Source organism: Poecilia formosa, unplaced genomic scaffold, assembly GCF_000485575.1.
Source record: "Poecilia formosa unplaced genomic scaffold, Poecilia_formosa-5.1.2 Scaffold298, whole genome shotgun sequence".
NCBI classification, from domain to species: domain Eukaryota; kingdom Metazoa; phylum Chordata; class Actinopteri; order Cyprinodontiformes; family Poeciliidae; genus Poecilia; species Poecilia formosa.
The window spans coordinates 246271-272013 of record NW_006800237.1 but is presented as its reverse complement, the minus strand read 5'-3'; the positions used below and the strand labels follow the sequence as shown (position 1 = coordinate 272013).

Here is a 25743-nt window from a genome sequence, read left to right as displayed (position 1 = left end):
CGGTTTCATTCTGAATGTTCTGTGTCAGGAAAACGTGTCTCACATGGAACATCCCTGGAGCGAACTGCAGATCTGCAGTGCCTTCAAGAGGGTTTCATGTAAATCACTGTTTAACGCAAAATGGAAAAGCAGTGTAAAGATTCCTTGTGTTTCTTTGAACCACTTTCAAATATTTGAGAAATCCACCCTGTTTCAGTTCATCCAAGCTGTGGTATGTGAACGTTACTGCAAACTGAATGGAAGATGTTGATAACAACTCTATAAATATTCACTTAAAAAAGTAAATAAAATAAATAAAAAATAAAAAAAATCCCAGCTATAGTGGGTCTTTTGCAACTGATGATGTTTGGATTAAAGTGGGGGCGTTCAGCTCAGAGCAAACACCTGCTGCATGTTTCCCCTTCAAGAGCCCGACACAAGGGGACAGCATTTAGCCGTGGGCCATGAGAGGTGCGCCGCGGCCAACACTTTCACTTGTGCTTTCACTGAGAAAAAAAAAAAACAACACTTAACGACGCCACATGTTTGACCTTGCTTCAACGTAGCATGTAAAAAAATAAGCATTTCATCAGCGTACCCGAGTCTGACTTCACAATTTGTCTTCACTGATGGAGAGGGGAAAAAAAAAAAAAAAAAAAAAAAAGATAGTTTCATTGATTCAGAATATAACTGCAGACAGAGAAATCTCGTCCCACGCAAATTCTCTGTAAAAGTCAGATCAGGTTTAGAGTTTAATGATGATATGGCATGAATCCAAACCGCACAGCACATCACTCCCTCCTTCGAGACACTAGAGCTGCACACCTCACAGGACAGTCAGCGCTGGAACATGATGACTCATTCTTGAACATTCAAGACGACAGTGCAGAAACACCGGTAAGGGCCAACACACACACGCACACACACACACACTCATGAGTGGTTAACTGGTCGGATCGGGTTTGGCACCTTTCTCTCCAGTCAGGGTCTGGATGGGAAGTGCTTTTCTGATTTCACCAAAAAATAAATCCACACAGAGCGGCTGAGGGGAAATTAATTTGAGGCTCACGCCCACCATCATTCTCTCGCGTAGATACACACACACAGTCTGCGACAGTGCGTCTTTATCAGCCACCGTGCTCCAGGTCTGGGGTTGGAAAGTGAGTCAGGCATTCTGCTACTGACAACCCCCCCACCTCTCCGCGCCGCTCCCCTCCCCTCCCCAGCGGCCCCCACCACCACTTCCTCCTCAGTTTACAAATACACAAGTCAGTGGGTGTTTTCATAAGGCTTCTGCGAACCGTCACAAATGAAGGGAAAGAGTAAGAGTGACTCTGAGAGATATGAAGAGCGAAAAAAAATGCACTTCAAAGAGTGATGGGGCTTTCTTTCTTTTCTTTTCTTTTTTTTTATTTGTACAAACCAAGAAAGCGAATTTGTCATCAAGTCATGAATTGAAATTGCTCATTTGGAAGTTTACAGTCAACAAGAGCACATCCAGTTTTTGAGCAAAGAGCATAAACTGGACGCAGTGTCCCTTGCAAAAAAAACAAACAAAAAAAACAAAAAAAAAAACCTGGATCTAATTTGATCTAATTGGATCTAATTTGTTTTTTTTTTCAAATTTTACTTTTCACCAGAAAACGTTCAGCTGCTGATGGCATTTTAGGTTAACGTGTTGAAGTGGTGATAACAAAAAACCCAATATGTACACTTTGTGGTTGGAGAGAGTGGGTGACACATTTTCTTTTACTGAGACCATTCTGCTTTTTGCTCAGCCTTGCCTGATATGACAGGAAATGAATTCAACTGCAGAAAGACAAACTTTTATTTGTTCAATATAGACTTTATTTCATTTTTTTTCTTGTATAAACACAGCACTGTTAACACAGTTATATATATATATATATATATGAAAGGAATAAATAAATAATATTCATAATTTTTTGAAGCGGTAAAATAGAAAAATAAAAAAAGTGCACCATCCTTGTTTATGTTAGTAAATAATATTTAGCAACACAACAGTTAAATCTTTAATCAGCTTTCAAAGTTTTGATTTGAAGTAGATAAAAACGTCTTCAACGCTTTTGCTTTTACAATGCCTTTGCTCAGGTACAAAAAGGCAACTAAAAATGTCCCTAAGAAGAGTTATAAACTCTTTTTTTTATCTCCTGTCAGTCTGATATCTATATCATAAATGCACCAAACACATTCTCATAAGATTTGTGTCTCATAATCTGTGTTGTGTTGCTGACATGTACATAGACAGCATCATTTTGGGACAGGTAAAACACCCCGGCTAAGAAACTGTTGGAATAACTCTGGGCTCCATTGTCTTTCTTTGACGAATACTCTCTGGCCTGCAGGAGGCGGATGCCTTTTCCGGCATACTTTTTAGTTTGCATCTCCACAGAATGGTAAAAAGCACCACCTAGTGAGAAGTAGACCTTGGAATAGATGTAGTAGTATCCCTCTTTCTGGATGACGAGTTTTTTGTCTTCGTATTTCATTTCATAGAGGAGAGGCTCTGCGATCTCGCTCCATGCCATGACGTGTGTGCCGTGACGGACGTCTTGGCCATCTAATGAACAAAACACGAGCAATGTTTAGAGAAGCTTTTTTGTTCTTGGTTTGAAAAATTGAACATTTCATTAGAAGAAGTTGCAAAACTGCTGGTTTCACCTGTGAGATGCGCAACCGGTTTGGATGGAGGAAGCCGACCCTCAAGGTCTGTAGTATCCGGCGGAGGGCTTCCTGTGTGACGGTAAGACACATTGTTTCCCGGTCAGAAGAATAGACCTCAAGACCGTTTATTATGCGAAACAGAAAATGCTGAGACATACCGTTGATTTGCATTGAGGTGGAACCTGAGGGGGCCTGCAACGATAAACACCAAAGGACATTCAGGCGGTTTAGCTTTGATCTGCGTGCATGCATGCTTTCTTGGCTTGCAATCAAACACAGTTGCATGACCGCTGGTGCACATGAGGCTGCACTGGGATGTGGAAGGTGTTAAATCTAAGGCAGTACAATGAATCATACCTTGTTTTTTTTTTTTTTTAAGCATATGTTAGCATTTGTTTTGTGTTAAGCAATCATTGTAGGGGTTTTGGGTAAGGCTTGTACACGATGCATCTAAGGTAGATCATAATCACGACGCAGGAAATAGACCATTTCCTTGTCTATGCCATCTCTAATTTTTGCAGCATGTATGATGTGCAGACCCACAGAAAATGAAATAATATTTCTCCAAAATCCAAAACCCGTGACTGCTGCTGCCCTCACACGGCAGCGGGATTTCATAGGAAGCCATACACAGAGTCTTCACTGTCCGCAGTCTGAGGGCAAAGAGCGTATGTATGTGTGGCCGACTCCAAAAGACGTCAGAGGAGTTCTGTATAAACCGGCGGATTTCTCCATCTGTGGTCCACTCTGTTCCTCTTTACCGTAAAATAAATGCAAGCTCAGCACTTATTGGAGTGGGATGTGGAGGGGGTGAGGGGGGGAACTTTCATGCACATGATCTGAGTAAATGTGAGTGTGGTTTCTGTCACAAGAGACCTTCATTTTTACTCACGTCTCAGTCTCAAGAGCCCCACACATGAACGTTATGAAGGGAGACGTTAAGAAAAGGAACGTCTCGTCGTGGAAAGCAGAAAACTGAAGTTTCCACGTTGGAAATCCAGTTAGGTGGAAAAGCAGATGAATTTTCTCTCAAATATCAATCGGCTCTTATTAACATGTGGATGAAAAAAAAAACTGTTAAATATAACCACATCTTTTGATTATGCTTTGAATTTGAATCCACATTTAGGCTAAGTTTGTGATCTAGATTTATCAGTCCACCTCACTGAGTCTTTTCCTTCACAGAGTCTAATTATTCAGTTTATTTCCAACATTTATAGTAAGCATACTTTAACAAGTTTAAATATAGACTCGTGATGTACTCATGATTCATGGAAAACTAAATATATCTATTAAAAAAAAAGTAAAATAGCTGAGACAATGAAAAAAGTGGGAGAAAGACATGACACATGAAAATAATACTGAAAGCGAGAATTGGTAGTAAAGATGATTAAATTCTTATCATGAAAGTGAGATTCTACCAGCAGTGGGGTGAAAAGGTAAAGGTAATGGAACAGAAAATGTACAGTGAATCACACACACACACACATACACACACAAAGACACACGCACACACAAATCACAGACTGATATTACACAGGTCTTTACGTGACACTCACATATTCAGATTGGTAGAGGCGATAGATGAAGACAGCTTCAAAGAACACGCCGAGCAGTGCCAGGGCCACCAGGATGAACAGCAGAGTCTGCGCCGCTCCGCCGTGCTTCTTCTGTTTGCCCAGGCGAGGCGGCACGGCCGGCCGGGTGGCATGGGTGTCCACTACAAACGCAGAGGGAACGCCGTCGTGAGCCATACGCCCCACGCCACTTTTGAAGTTGAAAAACATCTCAGACAGGAATGATCCTCCGGTGGTCAGAGCTGCCGTTTCCAAGGGGCTGAAGAGACCAAACTACAGTGGAAAGGCGGCGAGGTGCAACAAGATTGCAAAAAAAAAAAAAAATGGGTGGGCTCACTTCTGGTTGGTCCAACTGAAGATGTCTCATGAGTAGTCAGAAACAGACAGCAACATGAATCTTAAGATGTATCACCACAGCACCTGTGAAAACTGGCAAAAGCTCCACTTTTTCTGAACTCATCAAAATGAAACTTTACATAAAGGTCGTTTCTCAGTTTAGAATATAAAGGCTGAAATTAGACGACCATGTAAGTGAAGTGGAGCTCAGACAATGTGCATTTTAACCCCGTTTCACACCCTCCCACTTCACTGCAAAAGCTATGTCGTTCACACTTCCTCTCATCTGTACTCTCTCTTTGCGGCTTGTCTTCATGCTTTAGCAGCAACATTTGTGCCCAGAGTCAAGCTTAAGATCCTAATCTTTTAGTCTTTTCTCATTCTCACCATTGTTCAGAGGAAATAAAGTCCAGTCGCACAGTTTTGGTATGACCACAAAAACATTTCTGTATGTTTTGAAAGCCGCAATATTCTATTCAAGGGGAAACGGCCCTAGTCCGGTTTTACAATTTGTCCAAGCAAAAAGCAAGATTAAAATGTTTTGTTTTTAAGGTAAAACAATCAGTGACTATGTTAAAGGTTTGATGTAATATAGTTAGAAATTGTCAAACTGACCCTTTACTCCTGAACTTTGTTCTTATTTTGTAGATTTTTTTACCTTCTAGTCCAGTTGAATAGCCTTTACTGATCACATTGAACAACTCGTTGCACAATAGTCTTTTTTTCTGACCTCAAATGGTTCCTGAATGGTCTGCAGCGTAGAACGTGTCTATTTAACATCTACTTTAGTTTCCTGTCTTCTGTGTGGGTTTCCTTGTGTTCCTCATCAAGTTTATGTGAGGCAGGGTTAAAAGTTTATTGGCACTTTTCCGTTTTATTATATCACTTCTGCAATACAGACTCTCAATACGGATAGAAACTTTCTTCTTAATTCCTTCAAATAGACTTCTTTTCAGTGCGGCCAAAATGCTGCACTGCCTAAAGTATTAGATCAGTTATCCTTATGAGCTTGAAGTCAGATCTAGGGGTGTTCACATGGAAATATTTGTACATTCCACCAAGAGAACATTTATGAGGTCTAACACTGATGTTGGACCAGAGAACCAAATTCATTCCAAAGGTTTTATATCACCATCCAGACCAGTGAGGTTCATGTTTTCAAGAGGTTCTCTCTTTTACACCACGAACACGTCCACAACATTTTCTTTTGAGCTGCTTGTTGGTTGCTGACCACTTCCTCATAAAAGGATGTGTGGACACATTTAAATGATTTGCGCAGATGTCCTCATGTTTGCAAAGGATTTTCTGTTTAGAGATTTCAGAGTAAAAGGACAAAATGCACACCATGTTTCTTTTTTTTTTCTTTTTTTTTTAAATGGGGAGAGACATCGTTTTCTGTAAAAATGAATAAATAAATATAATTTATAATTTCTTAGTTTGCCAAAAGAAACCTGTAGCTTGGTAAGATGTGTCCTAGACGTAGAACATTTTTCAAGTCTCTGTAAAGAGTATATAGATCAGCAGACAGAGCACCAGTTTTGACTGCGTTGTGGCGATGCACCCCACATATTTAAGAGGGAACACATCTAAACTAACTTAGACAAGTCTGGATGCCACATGTGGCTTTAGTTAAAGGTCTGCAGGTGTAATCTGATATTCACTTCCTCCAAAACAACTGATTCATGACAGCCCGTGAATGCTGCTGAAACCAAATACTTACACCCAATAAAAACATTTTCTTCCCAAATTATTCCTGTTTCCTAAATGTCATAAATCTTTTAAGATTTTATTTTATTTTTTTTTTATGTACATACATTTTCTTAATAAAACCTTTTGGGTTTCCTTCCACGAGCTTCTCACTGCAACTGATTTCCAGTAAACTGCTGGAATAAACAATATGGAGTATTTCTATTGTTATTGTGGTATCTCAGCTAAGATACTAGGAAGAGAAGTGTTAATGTTTGCAAGTCTGATTCATCATTGGAGTACAATTTCCACAAGGCTGGCGGAGACACATTCATCTGTTATATATGTAACAGTCTCCTTCCAAACCATGGTGGTTAGGAAGGCGGTTTGGTGAGAAATCCGATAAACAAAACAAAAAGATAAAAGCTTAAGGAGATTTTTGGCTGAGGCTAGTGAAAACTGTCGTTATCCAAAGTGAAACAAGTCTGAGGCTGAAAGGTCAACCAGAGAGGAAGAAGCCATTACTTCAGAAGCAACATACAAAGCCAAATTTCAGTTTCCAAATGCACTGAGCGGCAAAGACTTTGTTTTGACAACATGTCCTGTGGTTTGATGAAGCTTCTTGGATCTAAGCATGACTCAGGGATACCAGATGTGCTGAAAAACTATTTACCAAAATTACTAACTACCCAAAACAGAAGTTTCAGATACGTATTTAAGTTTTGAATTTTATGAAAGCTATTTGTTTTTTCTTTCGTTTAGCAACGATAAATTATTTTGAACATCCAGAATTAAAATCAGACATCAAGAAAATAAACGTCCTTTCATACAGTATCAGTAAATACTTGGTTTCACTTTCACTTATCCTTGTCAAAACTCATAAAGAGTTTTGAACATTTATTTAATTTATGAGTTTATGTTCGTTTGTGTGTGCTGTGTGGTGAAAGAAATATGTGGGCCTGTACAGTTCAGATGTGCAGAACTAACAGCGCCTCCTAAAGTCAGAGGATATGATTTGTCGGGAACTGCTCTTCAGTTAAAAAATGAAGATAAGAGTTTTTTTTACAATCCTGGAATGTTGTGGGGCATAAAAAACATGTTTGACTTGCAATTTGTTTGAAATATACTTGAAATATAAACTTATAAATTGCTTTGTTGTTTGGTTGTTTTTATAGAGAATCTTGTTTCTTTCCACACAGCACTTAAATTACAAATTCAAGTATCAAATAACGTGAATAAAACTCATGAAGTTCTATGTTTTTTATTTTTTTTTATTTGGTGCATAAACCCAGAGCTATGCATTGCCCACGAATGACCCCTTTCAAAACTTTCTGAAGTGGTCGCTGTTTACTAAAACGCAAATGAGAACACTGCAAAAAAAAAAAAAAAAAAAAATTAATAAAAAAATAATTACTTGTTTTTTTTGTATACCATAAATATTATTCCGACAGGCGTCAGTGCTTGATTCATTAATAAATGTGTCATCACAGCTAAAAATAAAGCCTGGGTTTAACCCTGAAAACTCACAACGACCTCTCAGCGCCTCACCGTTTACCTCTGACCTCGTTTGGTCAGGTCATGGCGTAATCGTCCCCTCCTGAAACGTGTGTATTATTGCACACAGTTTTTCATCTCTGCTGCAAAACGAAACTGATACAAATAATAATCTATAAATAGAGGATAAACTAAATCAACATGCTGTTTTCATGGCTTTTATTGCACTGCAGGTGCACACGTCGTCTGAGTGTGAAGTCCAGACCGCAGAGCGCTTCTGATCCACAGATAGTGGCTCCACTGACTCAGCTTTGACTCAGGACGCAAGCTCTGTCTGACAGACTATTGTTCAACCACCGGAGTATGACAGGAAGTAATTACACACATTCAGTGCGTTTGGTTTATTGTGCACAGGAGAAATTACCCAGGTTCTGGTAGAAGTGGAGCCACTTTATTTCCTGGACCGTTCAGCGATGACTTCGTCTGCCCAGCTCTATCTGGTGGGATGTCTGACTTTGACTGTGGGGCTGGCTTTGGATATGGGGCCAAACCAAAACATGGAGTTTACATTTATGCTACCCACAGGCGGCACAGAGTGTTTTTACCAAACTACCACGACAGGTGACTCCATGGAGATAGAATACCAGGTAAAAACAACATGAAGAGGAACTTTGGTGCACCTTTTGCTGCTATTTAACTGTTTTGCTTGGGATATCTTTTTAGCTGGTTGTTTTAAAAGTTTGCAAGCAGTCGAGTGAGCAGTTTGGACTTTGGCCTTGTTATCAGAGAGATAAGAAAACCGCTGAAAGTTTTAAAGGCACATGCACAATAATGGGGCAGGACAGAAAACACATTTCTCATTGTTAGAGGTTAGCAGAACATTAGGACCTCTGGCAATGTGGCTGATTAATCTAGTCTAACATCTAGCTAAGAATCCTTAATGTACAACCAAACTCAGAGAAGAAGCCCAGCTATTTCGATTCAGAAAATCAGGACAGCCTAGATGCACACTATTCTCTCTGATAAAGCGAGAAAGACTGAGTTTGACTGTTTAACCCTGAATTGTTTTTCTTGATGGTTTAAAACACGGATTAAAAAAATGACATCGCAGTTAGCATGTTGATGCTGCACCCTCTGGAGGCTGCAGACTCTCTGGGGTAGAAGCAGGGTTGGTTGAGCATCTACATGAGCCTCCAAAGTCATGAATCATCATGGGAAACTAACATGACCACCGGTTTTCGTCAGACTGAAACCTGATACTTTATAACCTGAGAAAGCTTCGGCCGCTTTGTGTTATTTGGTTTGTTATCACGCCGTTCATTTGAATTTCAGGTGGCAGTTCCAAAGATACCATGAGGCGAGCTTGAGCAGATGCATGGGTTAGAAAGTGAGGATGACTCTGGATATGTGACTTTTTTTTGTTTTTTTTTTGAAGGTTATCGCAGGATCCGGTCTGGATGTTGGGTTTGCCTTGATCTCACCCAGCGGTCATCGGGTGGTCTCTGAGTTCAGGACATCTGACGGCATCCATATGTGGGTGTTTCCTGATGCTTTCCTGCTGATCTGAAGCTAAAACCGAGGTTACCAACGTCTCATTGTTGTCACACATTGTGTCTTTTCTGTCAGGTTGGATTATACAGAATTTGGAGATTACCGGTTATGCTTCGACAACAGCTTCAGCAAGATGTCTGAGAAGATGGTGTTTTTCAAAGTCATAATTAACAGCCAAGGCAACACATCTGGAGGCCAAGAGGAGTGGATGGACTTCACCGTGACTGAAAGCATGGAGGACTACAGAATAGAAGAAATCAGGGTCAGAAGGGGAAACTCCTTGTGTCTTTACAAGTTGCTGCCCCCCACTGACGCCGCCTGTCTTTTCATCTTTCTGTTTCAGAGAACAATGGACTCGGTGTACCAGCACCTGGAGAAGACCCGTCAGGTCCAGACCGTGCTGCGGGCATTTGAGGCCAGGGACCGCTACTTGTTAGAGGACAACCTGTGGCGAGTGTCCTTCTGGTCCTGTCTGAACCTGTTGGTGATGCTCGGTGTAGCCGTCACTCAGACTTACACCCTGAGACGTCTCTTTGATAACACCAAGCGGGTCTGCACTTGACGACAGAACCAGCACAATACTTTTATCCCTCACAGGATAATATGACAAAGAGAACTTTTTTCACTTTTTACTTTGTAAATCTTGTATCGATATTCCATTGCATCATGCTATTAATCTACAGATCCATGATTTAGAGACGCCAATAATTTGAGAAATTCAGTCACCAAAGTGAAACTCGTATTTTAGGAAGGTCTATGCTGCATTTTGAGCAAATCATTTCTGTTAATTTGGTTAGTGTGGCTCACTAACCAAATTAGTTAGTGAGCCACACTAACTAATTTGTGGCTCACAAATTAGTGTGGCTCAGGCTTAACAAAATACAGAAATATCAGCCTACGTAAGAGTCTGACCGCCTCTTTGAGCTCAGACTTGATGCTTAGTTGAGGTTCTTTTTCGTGAGTCGCTGCCATGTTGCATGGAAGTGATCAGCCTTTATTCTCCAAGGATTTTGTGAGGGGGTTTGTCAGGCCAGCTTCCAATGGAGCTAAAATGGTGCCAGTGTTTTTTATTGTTTTAATTTTTCAAGGTTTGATTTTATTTTTTTTAATGCCAAATCTCTTAGCTATCTTCATTTTAGATGGCCCGTTTTAGCTTGCTGACCAAGGAAACATAGTTATGACATAAACGTTAAAGGAGGCCTGATACTTTAATCAGGTGCCAAATAAAATAAGTATCTCCCTGGAGGTAGAAGATGGGGAAAGAATGAACTGTTGTAAAACGTACTGACGGATTACTGTGCGGACTTCGGACATGAGAAAACTCAGTGGACCAACAGCAGCAGGTGACATCACTTCCTAAATCATCAACAGCTTTGATTCTCTCACATTTTCCTTTGCTGTGGGACTGCAATTTTCAGAAGAAATGTGAAATTAAATGTGTATCATAACAGCCCAGTTGGTTTTCACCTTAAGCCTCTGACATCATCACCGGTTCACAAGTAATAATAAAAACCAAAAAGCTGAAACTCGTGTCATAAATAAGTCAGGGTGGTGATATTTGAAGCTTAGAGCTGATGACTCTTCGGCCTCCCACAAATTCATGAATGTTTCTTTTAACCGCACTTCTTCCTTCCACTCATTTTTTCCATTAATAGGTTTGGATACAACAACAACCACTTGTGGAGTCATCAGTCTCTCTGAAATGAGTGTGCAGGTTACACAATCGCTTTAAGTCATAATAATCACACTAAAGAGAAAGTAAAACTTATAATAAATTTATGAATTTGAAGTGCTGAGATAAACTGATGATCATATATACTTACAGACAATAAAATTCAATCGCAAAAGCCCCAATGTATTGATATTTGTGAATATTGTCAAGTGAATCTAGAAAGCCATAATGTGCACCAATGTTATTTTATTAAATACAATTAACAGCCTTACTGATATTTCAAACCTTCAGAGAAATCATTTCCAAATATTACCCTCATTGGATCATAGCTTAGTATAAAAAAAAAAAAAATCTAACAAACATCAAAACAAAACACGGGGAAGTTAAATCTTCACAAAGATGGCTACCTTGTGTAAATACATCACTCTCTTTTGTTTTATGTCTTTAACTAACCAGGGTCCTGATAATTATTTTCAAATGTAACAGCCACTTTCTAGGACAAGATTGCTTTGGCTTTAGAAAAAACAAACAGTATATAAAAAATGGCCTTTTGTTCACCTCTTGGTTTTACCATTACCTGCTAATAAAGGTTCAATAACCATATCTTCCTGCAGATGTCAAAGTTTCAGTAAAGGTTATGACATGTTCAATTGCTATACAATATTCAGGGCTACTCCCAACATGAACTAAATGGTAAAATACCTTTGTTACAGTTTATTGCCCCTGAAGCGGCTCCAGCAGCTCAAAATGTCAAAACACGGCTCCTTGTGATGCGGCTCGATGTTTCGGACCTAAAGGACATAAATCATGCAGCTCCTCTGTGTCTCCTTTGCCAAAATTCTTCAAGTTCATGATCAACGCCTGCTGGTTTGGGGTCACCAGTGTTTTCCACGGGGAGCCGGCGGGGGGCGCCTGTTCAGGAACAATCAGCCTACGTTAGTGTGTTGACCGTGTGAGATGCAGTAAAAAAAAAAAAGGTTTTGCAGGTCATCCGCAAAGAAGCAAACATCGACCCGATATTTACACAATAACTCAAAGAGAACCGGGGGACAGTTTTACATTTTGAGGGGGGGATGGGGGGGGGTACAGTTGGAAAATTCAGGGAACATGAATCAAATACTGATACTTGCCCTAAAAATGGCCATGGATCAAAGTGAAAAGTTTTTTTCTCCCCTTACATTCTGTTAAGCTTTCAACCGCATGACAAAAAAACAGACCAATAACTGAAAATACGTTGCTATACTGCAACAAACTTAGTAGGAGGTGGCAAAATCCACCAGTCAGGACATGACTGCTGCATTATGGGTAACTAAATCAGTGTTTAAAGGGGTGTGTTAAAAAAAAAAGGCAAAATGGAGTTTACATTGAGGTCATTCTTTCTGGGGAAAAAAAAAAAGAAAACGCAGATGGTTCTTATTGAAGGACAAAGGCAACACACGCGCATGCCGATCGTAGCATTCCTCCATCGAAATCTGAGCAAAGTCAGAATTACAAGTTTGATTGGAGGACAAAACATTGAAAAATGTCCAGAAACCAAACGGCCTTAATGAAAATAGCCTGAAATGTTTTAAAATGGAAAGTGATATAGAAAAAAGGAAAACTGTTTGTTGGTTAATTCAAAGCCTTAGTTTGGCCATTAAAACATACCTAGGTGAAGCTAGGATATTTACAAGAATATCCATAACGTTTTCCAAATACTACTGTGGGATTGAATGGAATCAATAATTTTTCAGCTTCTATAAAAAAAAATGTTTGAGTTTACGGAGAAAAGCAGACCGTTTGCTGCCTGTTCTTCCTTTATTCTCTTTCCTACCGTGATGCAGTTTTGCAGTGAATCTGCATGTATGGAAACAAAACCAAATAAACGATCGGATGTGACCTAAAGGAACATATTTAATATGACTTTTATTGTGTTGATGCAAATATTTGTGCATGACAGAACAAGTGTGGAGGTAAAGATCACTAACCTACTTGTGGGAACAAAAGAAGAAACTGAAATGAGAAGAGTATCTGTGAGGTTTATGAAGAGGAGCAGAAAACTAAAAAGGATTCTATATACGTGACAGAAACAGCAGATCACACAGGACACAAGAAGACACCAACCACCAAAACCAGTCCCTTTATTGTACACACCTCTTTATTTACTTTTCTTTCTAAATCAGGTCATGATGTTCATTAAAAATCCATTAACTGCTACAGAGGCACTTCATAAGGGTTTGCAAAACAAAAAAGAAAGATGTTTGAGGGATGGTTTCCAACCCCTTCCTGCTGATTCAGAGAGGGGAGGGAAATACGGATGGATGATGCACACAGACAGTATTCCTACATGCTCAGGTAGATTTTACAGTCTTCTCATGGACACGCTGGAGTGACAGGCATGTGGGAGCCTAGTATTTTTTTTTATTTTATTCTTTTTTTAATCTATCATGGTAATTATTCTTAGGATTCAATGCCGATTTTGTTTTAGGTTTCCAGGCTCTGTCACTGAAAGCAAGGCCAGGAGAAAAGAAAACAGGCACAAAGTAAACATCCTGTTTTAAGACAGTAATTTGTGATTTATAAAAAAAGATTTTCTTCAATCTTTTAGTGGTTGTGTAATTGTTTTTTTTTTCTCCGTATTCTTGGCAGCTCCTGCACTTATTTACCGAAACCCCCACCACCAACTCACCACCACAAATGATCAAAAAGAGAAGAAAATCTAAGTGGCCCATTATCACTCCCAACTTATACCATTCCCCAGCCCACACCTGAAGATCAAGAAAAAAAAAAGATTTAAATTATATATATATATAAAAAGAACAAACCCTTAAAAAGCAATCTGACATTTCTCAGCATATAATCACAGCTGTGTATGTAACGACCCGGTAACACTCCCAACAAATCCTGAAACCCGTCGCCGCAGCAGAAGTGAAACAAATGGAGCAAAAGTTAAGGAATTGGGTAAGATGGAAGCTGAATCGAGCTACTAGAAGTGTGTCCAAAAACCAAGTAAAAGAACAAATGCCCAGGTTATAAATAATAGGAGCTGAAAAATTATTTTTCGAACAATGAGGTTAAAAAAAAAATTCAATGAAATGCCAGTTAGTCCTTTTTTTTTTTTTTACTGTAAAGACTGATGTTTACATTTCCTGGGATGGTTATGCTTAATATTTATTTATTTATATGAACCCTGTGAGAAAATGAGACGAGACATCTCTTCTGTAAAGGGCAGCTATTTACAATATACCTGACGTCTGAAAGCAGAACCGATAACTGTAGTAATAATAATAATACTAAATGCATTTTCTTAAGGAGAAACTAGACATCTTCCTGCTCTGTGATCCAGATTCTCATCTCAACACCCTGCACCTCTGAATCCAATCCTCTTTCAGAGCAATCTGCTCTTTTTGAGTCAGCTAATCTAGGAATTAGACTCAACCTCACCAAAATCTCAACGGGATTAAGAAGAGAAAAGAAGGATTATTAATCAAACTAACATTTCTGAAAGAGCAGACAGGCTTCAGTCTGTCTCCCTCTCCTGGAGGTGTGGGGGGTCCAGACTACAGCATCCGTGTTACGAGTGGTTTCCTGCAAAGGCTCAGTGGCTAGAAGTGCTTGGACTAAAGCAAAAATAATCTTTTCTATACGGAAGAGCAATTAAAATAATCTTTTCTACATGATGAAACGGAGGCGGAACGACTATGAATCTCTTGCATCTCGTCTTTGTGTGTTTTGTGAGTCGACTGAACTTAATTTTAAAGCTACATTTATAATGCTCATCAGGAAAGACAGTCACTCAAATGAAAACAACACAAGAACAAATTATTTATAACCTACACCACCGTAGACATCATGTTAAGTAACTGTTTTCAGTATGAAATGAGTCGGGATGTGAAAAAAAACCCAGTAAAACATCAACAATAATGTATTCTATACACAGAGTGTCTGGGGCTAAAAATGGAGGGAGTGGAGGAAGAGAGGAGGGGAGACGCCCTGTACCAGATTATATGAGACTACCAGTTGAATAAAAAAACAGAACATTTAAAAGAAAATGTTAAATGAATTTGAAATGTTTGATAAAAGGTTTTTAGTTTGCAAGACATGCCAGGCAAATGGAAAATCTAAGTGATAAAATGTTTTTTTTTGTTTGTTTTTTTTTTTTTTTGCTTCTTGTGCGTGTAAATAGAAAGTATTAGCAGCTTATTAACATTGCTTGTAATCTAACACATCACTAAGTCATCCCCTCCCGTTGACCCCCTCCATTCCAGGCCAACACAGTGTGCAGACACACATCCAGGAACAAAAAAAAAAAAAAAAGCATGCTAAGGTGGGCTTGGCCACAGGTCTAGTCTAGCAGGGAAGGCTCTGCAGGACGAATAATGGTGGGCCGGTGAGACGGGGCACCAGGGGGTCTTCGGCTGCAACAGGGAGAGAAGATACAGACAAGGTGTGAGACGTGCTCACAAAGAGACAGCAATGAAACCAAACAACCCAAAGAGAGAGAAGAAACAAGAGGCAGAGAGGAAGAGGAAACCAACAATAAAAAGACAAGAATGAGTTCAAAGAAACGCGATAAAAGAAAAGGAGGAGGAGGAAAGGGGTGGGGTGGGAGGAGGGGAAAAGATACTAGATGTCTCCAAATTTACAAAGACATGCTCATCAGATGCTGGCGATAAAATGTTATAAATGAAGTGCAACGAGATTAGTGATTACTGTGGCTTTGATCAAAGTCTTACCTAGGAACGCCGGGTGGGACGCGGGCCGGCCGGGAGGGGATCAGTGGTGGCGCGCTGAACGGATCCTGGCTGCTGTTGAAGGCACCGGCGGGTGGGACAGGGCGGGAGGGGATCGGAGGGGCACCAAACGCTGGGGAGGGATTAAAGGCTGGGGTGGGGTTCATGGGGGGCCCTGGAGTCGGGCCCCGAACAGCGGGAGGACGGTTGGGGGGCTGGGACGATGAAGGAGGTGGTCTTCGCTGAGGAGTCGGGCTGCAACGGATGCAAATTTTTTTTAAACGTAGCCAACGCTAAAACAGTAAAATCATTTGAGGCCAAAACTAAAAACTGTTTGGTAAAAACAACATTTCTGAACTACCTGGAATCCTGGAGCCAGTTGTCGTTTACAGGCGGTGGAACCGGCGTGGAGATGGTGTTGGTGGTGATGTCGCCGATGATGTGCAGCGCCTCCTTGAGGGCGTGATACATGCGCAGCATTTCGTCCCTGCGCTGGGCCTGGTCAGCAGACTCCTCCATCAGGCTGTTCTGGTCCCCCGATGAGTAAAGATAAGCCAGCAGCTCCGAGTGGATGAAATCCTTCGCCTGGAAGGAGCGTCACAATGACGAGAGCTTATTTGCACAGGAGCAACAGGAGCCAAAAGAGAAAATATTTATTAAATTATCTGGAATGAGGAACTAGAAGTTGAAACTGAATATGTTTAAGGAAGCAGTAATAGTGAGAAAAACTCTTATATTGTAGATGTGTTATAATAGGGACGCCTTTGCTCCCATAGCTACTATGATGTGAGCATTATGAATGAACGAAAGGTTTCATTTTACCGCTTTCCTTCCCACTCTGAATCAGAAAAACTAAACTTCTTCGGCAATTTCTCAGAGCTGGAGTTTTCTTTTTAGTTTGTGTGATTATTTTTCAATTAAATGGATCAGGATAAGAGTTTGTCTTTTGCCAACTGGCTGAGCCACTTATGAGACATGACGCCCTTCGCCTGCGGCAGGTTCTGCCGGCTCCGCTCACATTGTTGATCATGAGGTGCATGATGGTCTTGGGCACGAGGTCTCTGATGGATTTGTTGATGATGCCGATGTACGAGTCCACCAGGTTGCGGATGGTTTCCACCTGCCGCTCCAACTGAGGATCCATGGAGAACGTGTCTGTGGGTGCCGTCTCTTCATTCTCCACCTTAGCCAAAAACAAAAAAACAAAACAAAGAAAACCATTATAAAAAGAAAGGAGGGCTGGAATACTATATTTCACGGAATTATAAAAGGCATCATTTGAATAGAAATGACCACAAATAGTCTTAAAAACAAATTATTAGTCTTTTACATAACAAAAAATAAAAGTACTAATGTACTTTTATTTTACGGTCTTTAATACCTGGTCTTTTTCGGGATAAACCCCGGCCCTGAGGAAGGACGCCTTCCAGCTGTCAACATCTTCCTGCGAGTCACAGGCCAGCTCTATTTGTCGATTATCCTTGTAGACGTTTCTGTTCAGACAAACAAAAACAAAGTTTTCCTGTAGGCCATATCCAACATTAAGCCATGCAAGAGAACAGAAATCAATAGGATAATATTGATGTGCATCCGCTGGGGTAAACTAATGTGCCGACCTCTGTTCAGTGTTGAAGATTGCAAAGATGTGCTTTGTGGACATAAAGCCTTTCTCCACGTCTCTGAGCTTCAGGTTGTCCAGAGGCAACATGTACTTCTTCTCTTTTTCCTTAAATAAGACGAAGAACAAATGTCACCAAATACGATGCGAACTCTAAAAAAAAACAACTTTACAGACACACGTGCAGACATTCTGACATGTTTTCCAAAAGCTTTAGGAGTGTGTTCACGTGGATTTGTTTCAACCATTCTTCCAGAAGCAGATCTGACCGGTCAGACACTGATGTTGGACGAGAAGGTCTGGCTCACAGTCGACGCTTTAATTTATCCTAAAGGTATTAAACTGTGCTGAAGTTAGGAATCTATGAATGCCAGTCCATTTCTTCCACAACACAGTCACTCACCAAGGTCTTTATAGACATTTGGTAATAATTAGGTCTTCACAGAATCCAGTTCATGCCTATCCTACTTTGAATTAAAGTAGATTATGGTGCCAAAGTAATGGTTAGCAGATCAAATGCGAGATGTATTTTGAATTAAAAACAAAATGCTCAGGTAACAAACATATTGACTTGGAATAAAGAGTAAATCAAAACCAGATGCATCTGGTCTCTAAAATCATGTTTTCTTCTACCCACGCAATTAGAAGGAAGGAAGCCATTGCTGTAAAAGGTATTTATGCACAAGCTTAGATCATGTAATTACAAACACATGAAAGTATTATTAATTTATGACACATCTCCATTTCCCTGCATCCTCCCCTGGTCTCCTCAACTGTGGAAAGATGTGCATGCCGGTTATAGAACTGCTAGGCAGATACACATATTTCCACAGCCACCTCATTATTGGTAACATTGTACATCGAAATGTGGAAATTACCATTCGTCATGTTTCAGTAGATTAGATTTAGAAGTCCCTGAAGGATTTCTAAAAATTGTATCAAAGTAGATATGACCTTCAAATTTAAACATGGAGTAAAAGCATTTATATATATTTTATTGTTAATAAATGTCCTTATTTAACCAGGTTTATTTAATATGGATCAACTATACATAAAAAAAAAACAATATCAAATATTAAGAATACGTACTTCGGTTTCTTTTGGTGATGGCATTTATTCTGTTTGGGTTCTTATGATTTAAAAGTAAACATTTAAATGATCTGGATGTGTACAATTTAAACCTCAACATATTCAATGTAATAGTACCATTAAAAAAAAAAGTAAACCAGCTGTATTACAGAGTCACCAATGCGCAAACATGAAAAAATGAATTTCCTGAGTGTGGACCACCCCCAGGTCCGCGAGATGGGAGAAATGCATGATGAAGATGAGGAGGAGGAAGAAAAGGAGGAGTTTCTAGGGGGACGGGGCGGGGGTGCCAGCTTTCACTGCTGAGCAGAGACATCTGGAAGCATTTACATCTGCACTAACACTGAGTGGCGCAGGCCCAAAAGTTACATCACTCATAGATCTGCACAATCCCCCTCCCTCGCCACACATCCACACACATCGCAGTAAATCCTTAGTTTCATGTCAGAAGGAACCAAACGCACATGTGGCAGAAAGAGCCGGACAAAGGCATAAAGTGAACACAGAGTGCGATCATAAATACACTTGTGGAGTCGAGTCCGACTTCCCAAACACCCAGCGGGAGTTGTGAGGACAAGCGCCTACACACTTGTACACACAATCACCCCCTCCCCTCCGGCCCCCGTAACCCAGTACGATTTCCTGCAAATTCCAAAGTCAGATCCCGGCTGGAACATTTCAGCTTGGCTGCCACGTCAGTTTGCCTACACCATCCTAGCCCGCTCATTATCCAAGCTTTTCCGCAAGAAAGCCAGTGAAAGGAAGAGAAGTCGAAGACAAAGAGACAGTTGTTTCACTTTTTTAATTTGAATCCGTTTTTTAATATATGTATATATATATTTTTTTTAGATTGCGTTTTTGATGGAAGAAGACAACGAAGGCTGGAGAGTGAGCGAGTGGTGAGTAAGCAATAACAGTGACAACTTGTCATTTAAAAACTTTCTCTAACATTTCTTTTGCTTCTTTACCGATTAATGCTCAAAATTGCTGCTTGCTTAAGATCTTAAAAAGCAGTTTTCACTGATTCATACTGAAGCAGCGTCTCAATGTGTATGCTCTACGCTTTATTCTGTACGATAAGCAGTTGCCATTTATGCCATTTTATTCTACGCATGACTAGTAGATAATATTTAAGCTATTTGTCCTCTGTCCTACAGTCCTCGTGTAGCGACCTACAGACGCAATGACCTCTGGGTCCTTCCTCTCAGTCCTTTTCACCCCCCACCCAGCCTGCCCAGTGTTCAGACTACCTGTTCCTAACGGCTACAGCTGAACAGTAGTCTGCACATTGGTTAGGCCAGGCTGGGATGCACGCAGCTCCTCACCTCTGATGACAACAAACCTCCATAAAGGACATACCCAGTCTGTAACATCGTCACCATCCGCTGCAATTTAACCGATTTGTACCAGTTTCTGTCACATTAAAGAAGTGGTTGAAGCAGCGGTTCCTCTCACCTCCTCATCTTTGTACCAGGACAGAGATTCGGCCGTCAGCACGAACCAGTATTCCTTGGAGCCTCCTTTCATAATGCTGATGTTGAGGGTTAGCCAGCCTTTCCTGATTACCTGCACGATGAAGGGATCGTGTGGAGGAGACAAGGATTGCAGGGAGATGGGGAAACAATAGAAACAGTTAAGCTTTTCTGAAAGAAAGAAAAAAATTATGAATTACTGATTTAAACACTCACTTACCTGCGTGGTTAAACACTAGCTTTGTTTACTTTTTAATTTAAATGTTATTTAAATGTGATTTTAGTGATAGTTAAGACTTCCTACGACAGAAGCACAAAAAAGGACGGAATAATCAGAGAATAGTAAAATGTGCATCTTGGAATGGGCAGTTAGACGTTAAAAATATCCAGACTGAAATTAGTGAACAGAAATGAAAGCCTTGTTTTGTTTTACTCAACAGAAAATGAATCAAACCAAGAAAGCGAGGCGCTTTCCAGGGCATGCTCGCCCCAATTTGGGGGCAAATGCGAAAGGTCGACGGCGGAGTCAGAGGTTAATCAGAGAGGATCAGAGGTGCTCGATTACACAGAGAAAATGTTAGCCATCCTTCAGAAGCATTCAGAACGAGTGTTAGTTGAGTCGACAAATGCTGCGTTTTCAGATGAACACAAATCTAAACAGCGGCTGGTTACATGTTGAGCGAAGGAGGATGAGACAGAAGCAGCTAACTGTAGCAGGTTATTTTAGAAAAAAGTTACTTAGTTTTAAAAGCTCTTCTAAAGACTCCCATGCACTTCTACTACAATATCAGGAAGTACGTTTTGAAAAAAAAGCGAGGGGGAGAGGGTAATGTGTTGGGTTCATGTCAAATCCTTCTTCAGACTCCGGTTGTACAATTTCTCTCCATTCAGAAAACAACTTCAGCGGGAGATGGTGGAGGCAGAGAAGGAGCTTATTTACTTGGTGTAAAAGTGCCAATATCAATATGGGAGAGGAGGTAACAGAGTTCCTGGAGAGAAATGACTCAAGCTTTACAGAAGTGGAAAAAAAAAAAAAGTAGTAGTAGTTCAAATCCAGTGAGTTGGAAATATTGTTTCCTGTGTGGTACAGTCAGCCTGTGTAAGATACATAGGGGAGTCATAGATGCTCTGGTTTCCTTTTACAAATGTTTATATTGAATGTTCTGCATAAATGCTGCCGATTTATTGGTTAGTTGAAGCTGACGGACAACATCTGAGATCAACAACATAAGCATGTGCAGGGGGACATAAAAGCTCCAAGTTCTATATTAAAAGCTTTTGAGATATGGAAGAAAATGGGACCAAAATAAATCATTTTAGTTTAGTTTTTTCCACTTTTATTGTGATGCAAAACTGAAAGAGAAATACATCTTTTGTGAAGTAGTAAATATTGTGTTTGCTTAAGTGTGTACACCCTGATAACTTGATATGTAGTGGTGTCCTAATCAACCAACACTGCCATCATTTCAACAGCCTCTGCTTACCCTGACATACAAGTTGAGTTGTACCCCCGCCCCTTTCCTTTCTTTTCCTAAAATTTCATTAGCACGTCAATAAAAAATCCCAGGGTCAGCAAAGTTCTCACTGTTATGAGGGATCAGTTGAGGCAGCAGGGCACAAACAGCTTTCAATACATCTTAGAACAGTTAAAGAAAGTCATCAGGTGGCAAGGCGGAAATGTTTTCCAACCGAGAAAAAGAGTCCAAATCCAACAGCTAAATTCTGTGAAAACTCGACTTGGGTTTTCCAAAATCAAGTAGGAAAATGAGTAGCTGGTCAGTTAAAACCCGTGTTTCACCAAAAAGCAAGAGTATCTGGAGCAAAAACTGCATATCACCAAAAATGTATCATACACAGGGCTCAGAGCATCATGCCTTTTCATTAGGGAAGTAAAGGTATCTAATGCCGTATTTAAGGGTACACACTCTTATGACACCACAATATTATTCCCCCTAAAAGATTCAACATTTTTTTCTCCAGTTGAGCTAATATGTTGCATTAAAGGTGGAAAAAAGTTCTAAAATGATTTGTTAGTCTCATTTCCTTACATTACAAAAACTCTGCATTTTTTTAGGGGTGTGTGGACGTTTTGTATGTACTGTGTGTATAAACATGAAGTTTGCCTTGATAAAACTTTACAAAATAAAACAAAGGAATGTTGATGAGGATTTATTTTCTATTAGCCATTAGCATACACCCCAAAGCCATGACAAGTCACCAGATTCATTAAAAAACAGATTGGATTGGATGAGATTAGAAATTATCATCAGACATTTGATTTTGTTAGTATAATTTTAGGACTTTTACATAAAAGGAAAGAAAGTAATATTTTTTTCAAAAAAAAAACAAAACAAAAAAAAAAAAACACTTTTTGGTTATGTCACTGATTTGATTGGTCCCATTATTCCCCCAGTGACCTTCAGGACGGTTCTCACAAGGCAAACATTTGGATCACCATGCACGAGGCAGCAGCAGAGGTAAACACCAAGTGACAGAGGAACTGACACCTCCGCAATTACAGGCTGTAGGGTTCTTCATCCTCTCTCTCGTCCTCAGTAGAGAGAACGTAGGATTGTAGCGTACTACAACAACAAATTAAGAGCCTTTTCAAAATTTACACTTGAACATCGTTAGTAGAATTACCGGCAATTACTGCCTTCTTAAAGAAAAAACATTACAAGTTTAAATAAGTCAAGTGTTAGTCCAAATTACTGGTAGCTGTGCACTACAGTTGGAATTACAACTGGTGACGCTTTTGTAAGTCTGGAGACTCTACCTTCTCTTCCTGGGCCTCGCTTAGCCCGGCAAGCTGCAGAAGGGTGAAACATTTCATTAAAGTGACGACGTCGTCTTTTTATTTACACAGGAGCCGACGTTCATTCAAGTATCTCTGAGGAGTTTGTGCTCGACGCTAACTAAACTGGCTGACCTTTACTGACATGGCCTCAGTTCTTCTGCATGGCCTACCCCTGCTGCCCCTGGCAGGGTGTGGTTTAATGCGGGGTACTTACCAGAATCTCACCCTGCAGTAATAGGAAGGGAAGTGGGGTTAAAGCAGAGGGGTAGTGTAAAAAATCAAAGCCAAAAACAAATTGGAAAATCAAAGAAGAGGACAGTGGAAGATAGGTAGAAGAAGTGAGGAATGAAGAGGTGGAAGTGAATGAAAAGTAAGAATAGTAGAAGAGAGAGGGGAAAAAAAGCGTTTAAGGGCGCAAACGGGAACAAGAAAACAGGAAATCCAAGAGGCAGCCAGAGAAAAGGATGAAAAAAGGACAGAGAAAAGGAGAGAGAGAGAAAGAGCAAAAGAATTACATGCAATTGAAATTACTTCAAGATATATCACAATTTGGTTATGTCACAATTGTTGCTCAGATGATTGTTGTGATATCCATGCACATCTTGAATTTTAATGAACCCAAAGATGCTTGGAAGTTAATGGGAAGGCAAAACAAACATCATTCAGTTATTAATCATGGTTGTGCTAATGTAACATGCCCGGACCGCATGCAGAGAATCAATGTCGATCCTGAAGAGACAAGCTTGTGTCAGAAAGCAGGGAACGGGGTCTTCCTCATACTATCTAACACAGCTCTCCCTTTAAACCGTCGTCGTCAAAAAAGGTGCGTTCAAAGAGATCAACGAGTTGTTGCAAAACCATTAAATAATAGACAAATATCGGCTTTAAAACGTTAAACAGATAAACACAAGGACTACAAAAGACTGGGTGACAATATTACCAGAGGAAGAAATTGATTATTGGCTGTGGCTTGTTGACAATTTGATTAATTAGGTTATGTAATAGAATGTATCTGTGAAAAGATGATTAAACCTGGCATTCGAGAAAAGGACAAATCTAAGTGCCAAAACGTACCTGGTTGGGTACCGCCCTCTTTTTGTTTGTAGCAATGTTCCTCTGCTGAGCGCTGCCGCACACAAAAAAAGACAGATAACGATGATGGAAACATTTGTACAGTTCCTATTCATGTCTGACACTGCATTTTTAAATAACACTATGGTTACTTCCTGTTTTTATTCTTCTGGCTTTCATTCGTAAAAGGAAATCAACCATCAGCTTTTAAAGAAGTCTGAATTATTTATTTCGCAACAAAAACACAAAGTTAGACAGACTTTTAAAAGGCTTTAAATATTTGTGCACTCTGAGAAGCACAGGTGCATTTTAATGAATTACAATATGAAGAAGTTCACTTATTTCAATTATTCAAAAGTGAAACTCATGTATTTATTGAACCCAGAGTGACATTTCTAGCATTTGTTTTCATCAATTATAATAATTACTGCTTACACTTAAGGAGAACCACAAAATTCAGTTTCTGGGAAACTATGAATGTTATGAAACATTTTTTTTTCAAAATAAACACATTATGTTTTGGTCGACACAGTCAAGGTGAAGACCACTGACGGAGGTTTTCCCAGCAGACTTTGTGGCGTCACTGTGCTTGATTAGCCAAGCAAACTAGCTTGGCTAACCGGGAACCTATGAAGTATTGTCAAGAAAGATGAAATATGCAAAATAATTCAGGCAATCTGAAGCAATCGGGGCTTCCTGAGCAGAACCACATTCTGATCGCCTCCACTCCACGCTGCATTTATCTGGTAATAATACTGTGCAGGAAGAAGATGTAGACAATACAATAAAACATTTCTGCATCAAAAAAAAAAAAAATCATACAATATTAAATATTGTTGCTCTTGAATATTAATCCCTTGTGAGATATGTCTTTAATATTATGCAGCGAAATAAATTAACTTTTCATTGACATCTATTTATGCACTTGTGTTGCAAACAAAACCTTGAATCTTTCCTGTTTGCCCACCTGTTGTTGCTGTACCCTGGGGAGCTACCATCATCCAGCCTTCTGTAGTCAAGACTGAAAGTGATGTCATGAAAACCATTAAACCGCTCTGGCTGACCTTTGATGCAATGCGTCAATTCCCTTGCCATGCAGAGGCATAACATAAGCCCTGAAACATGCTCCCAAAGGGACTTTTCTGTTACAAAAATCCACACTGCAGAGAAGCTTCACTCAACTATAAATTACTGTTACTGCTGCACTAGGAAGCACATGAAACCACCCGCAAACTCTAGATTGCTTTGAGATACACCACAAAAAAAAAAACATAAAAGCTATGCCGTGTGCAAATTAGTTTCCAGACAAAGCAGGAACAGATAAAAATCGCGAGCGCCGCTCTTTCGTTGAGTTCAACAAGCATGCTTTTCAACGACAGCATGATGCAAATAGGAACGTTTTTTTTTTTTGGGTTTTTTTTTTGTTATTTTCCCCAGAAAAGTTTGACTTTTGGGGAAGGATGGGATTGTTTCATGCAAGGGGGGAAAAGAAACTCACAAATAACTGAACTTTGATCAACGGGGCAATTTTGATTATTGTGGCATCCATCTCCCTCCTCAGGGAGGCGCAACCTGTGCATAACTACTGGTGACATTTAGATTCATCACTCATTCTGATGAGGAGAGGAGGAACATAAAAGAACTGGGGCTGGGTTCAAGACTCTAAGCTGTAAAGCAGACTAATGAGAAGGATGGTTACATACTTAGCAAAGCCTATGAAGTCTTCATGGTTGGTGTTGATGTAAGACAGCTCAATGTCAATCAGCAGCAGAACCTTCAACAGAGAGAAATTAGATTAGGACGGAGATGACTTTAACCATACTAAGACAAGCCTCAAATTAGAAAGTGAAGAATCTCACATCTGATATGTCAAGCTTGCTCAAATAAGAAAAACCAACTGAAATCCATCAGGTAAAAGTGAGATGGCTGCGTACTGCAGCACTGAGGTTGAGTTGAGAAAACGGTATTACTCAAAGGTTTCCGTTTATAAAACTTTCAATTTAC

The 25743-nt window shown here is 40.0% G+C and overlaps 3 protein-coding genes across 10 annotated transcripts in view; 1 reads left to right on the top strand and 2 right to left on the bottom strand.

Annotated features, from left to right (window-relative positions):
- Positions 1 to 1866: 1866 nt before the first annotated feature.
- LOC103151996 (tumor necrosis factor ligand superfamily member 14-like) lies at positions 1867 to 4771 on the bottom strand. The gene is made up of 4 exons (XM_007572296.2): positions 4224 to 4771; positions 2823 to 2856; positions 2662 to 2733; positions 1867 to 2560 (listed from the first exon to the last, which is right to left on the bottom strand). Exons 1-4 carry the CDS (start codon positions 4449 to 4451, stop codon positions 2166 to 2168), a joined length of 729 nt encoding a protein of 242 aa, XP_007572358.1. The 5' UTR covers positions 4452 to 4771; the 3' UTR covers positions 1867 to 2165.
- A 3236-nt stretch (positions 4772 to 8007) lies between these two features.
- Positions 8008 to 11316, top strand: LOC103151997 (transmembrane emp24 domain-containing protein 1-like). The gene is made up of 4 exons (XM_007572297.2): positions 8008 to 8404; positions 9193 to 9290; positions 9384 to 9570; positions 9652 to 11316. Exons 1-4 carry the CDS (start codon positions 8231 to 8233, stop codon positions 9868 to 9870), a joined length of 678 nt encoding a protein of 225 aa, XP_007572359.1. The 5' UTR covers positions 8008 to 8230; the 3' UTR covers positions 9871 to 11316.
- Positions 11212 to 25743, bottom strand: part of dnm2a (dynamin 2a) — a 30605-nt gene continuing 16073 nt past the window's right edge. For 2 of the 8 annotated variants that reach the window (XM_016660795.1, XM_016660794.1), the window contains exons 12-22: positions 25443 to 25513; positions 24707 to 24760; positions 23743 to 23794; positions 22883 to 22894; positions 19855 to 19965; positions 17309 to 17418; positions 17074 to 17185; positions 16711 to 16875; positions 16054 to 16277; positions 15696 to 15947; positions 13087 to 15377 (exon numbers count right to left, since the gene is read on the bottom strand). In XM_016660795.1, the coding sequence (XP_016516281.1) occupies positions 15305 to 15377; positions 15696 to 15947; positions 16054 to 16277; positions 16711 to 16875; positions 17074 to 17185; positions 17309 to 17418; positions 19855 to 19965; positions 22883 to 22894; positions 23743 to 23794; positions 24707 to 24760; positions 25443 to 25513 (1236 nt within the window). In that variant the 3' untranslated portion in view covers positions 13087 to 15304. Of the gene's footprint in view, positions 11893 to 13086; positions 15378 to 15695; positions 15948 to 16053; positions 16278 to 16710; positions 16876 to 17073; positions 17186 to 17308; positions 17419 to 19854; positions 19966 to 22882; positions 22895 to 23742; positions 23795 to 24706; positions 24761 to 25442; positions 25514 to 25743 lie in introns of those variants that run through there. The other 6 variants (XM_007572300.2, XM_007572298.2, XM_007572302.2 and 3 more) reach the window with 4 other exon arrangements.

What these genes read in the sequence shown, in the direction of transcription:
- LOC103151997 (XM_007572297.2), top strand. Translation starts at nt 8,231, where the DNA reads ATGACTTCGTCTGCCCAGCTCTATCTGGTGGGATGTCTGACTTTGACT. An exon ending in ACATCTGACGGCATCCATAT is followed by an intron (nt 9,291 to 9,383) that starts GTGGGTGTTTCC and finishes CTTTTCTGTCAG; the next exon opens with GTTGGATTATACAGAATTTG. An exon ending in ACAGAATAGAAGAAATCAGG is followed by an intron (nt 9,571 to 9,651) that starts GTCAGAAGGGGA and finishes TTTCTGTTTCAG; the next exon opens with AGAACAATGGACTCGGTGTA.
- LOC103151996 (XM_007572296.2), bottom strand. Translation starts at nt 4,451, where the DNA reads ATGTTTTTCAACTTCAAAAGTGGCGTGGGGCGTATGGCTCACGACGGC. An exon ending in GCCTCTACCAATCTGAATAT is followed by an intron (nt 2,857 to 4,223) that starts GTGAGTGTCACG and finishes TTATCGTTGCAG; the next exon opens with GCCCCCTCAGGTTCCACCTC. An exon ending in ACCGGTTGCGCATCTCACAG is followed by an intron (nt 2,561 to 2,661) that starts GTGAAACCAGCA and finishes TTTGTTCATTAG; the next exon opens with ATGGCCAAGACGTCCGTCAC.